This window comes from Antrostomus carolinensis, unplaced genomic scaffold, assembly GCF_000700745.2.
Source record: "Antrostomus carolinensis isolate BGI_N321 unplaced genomic scaffold, ASM70074v2 scaffold13526, whole genome shotgun sequence".
Taxonomy (NCBI): domain Eukaryota; kingdom Metazoa; phylum Chordata; class Aves; order Caprimulgiformes; family Caprimulgidae; genus Antrostomus; species Antrostomus carolinensis.
The window spans coordinates 20,327-20,904 of NW_010321263.1; the positions used below are offsets into that span (position 1 = coordinate 20,327).

Here is a 578-nt window from a genome sequence, read left to right on the forward strand (position 1 = left end):
TCCCACCCAGACCCCCTCACCTGGAGCAGCTGGATGGTCATGGTGTAGCCAGTGAGGGACTTGAGCAGATCCAGAGCCCCTTCCTAGAGCAAGGACAGGCCATGGAGACAGAAATGGGTTTGGGGGAGTCACACCAAGGCAGCCCACATCCCACTTTCCTCTCACCCACACCAGGCAGTGCCGGGGAGGGCACCCCAAGGGGACACAAAGCAGCCGTGGGCTGGTCCCCAGGGAAGGTCTGACACTCTGCAGTGATGCACTCAGAGAAAAACACCAAATCCTGCTGGATTATCCTGCCGTGGGGTCACATCTCCTGGCTAAGAATCATGGAATGGTTTGGGTTGGAAGGGACCTTAAAGCTCATCCAGTTCCAACCCCCCTGCCATCAGCAGGGACACCTTCCACTAGACCAGGTTGCTCAAAGCCTCATCCAGCCTGGCTCAAAATTTGGACAAACCCTTCTGTAAGGAAACCCCAGGCTGCCAGGAGCTGGGGACAGATGGGGTACACTCAAGTGTCCCTAGACAGAGGTGTGAGGGTCTGTGGGACACACACCCACAGGGTTTCAGCCCAACCCA

The 578-nt window shown here is 57.3% G+C and overlaps 1 protein-coding gene across 1 annotated transcript in view; it reads right to left on the minus strand.

Annotated features, from left to right (window-relative positions):
* TCEA3 (transcription elongation factor A3) overlaps window positions 1-83 on the minus strand; it is a gene marked incomplete at both ends in the record, with an annotated part of 5,190 nt that extends 5,107 nt beyond the window's left edge. The window contains one exon of the mRNA XM_029085426.1: window positions 7-83. Coding sequence (XP_028941259.1) covers window positions 7-83 — 77 coding nt within the window. The remainder of the gene's footprint in view (window positions 1-6) is intronic.
* Between the last annotated feature and the right edge of the window lie 495 nt (window positions 84-578).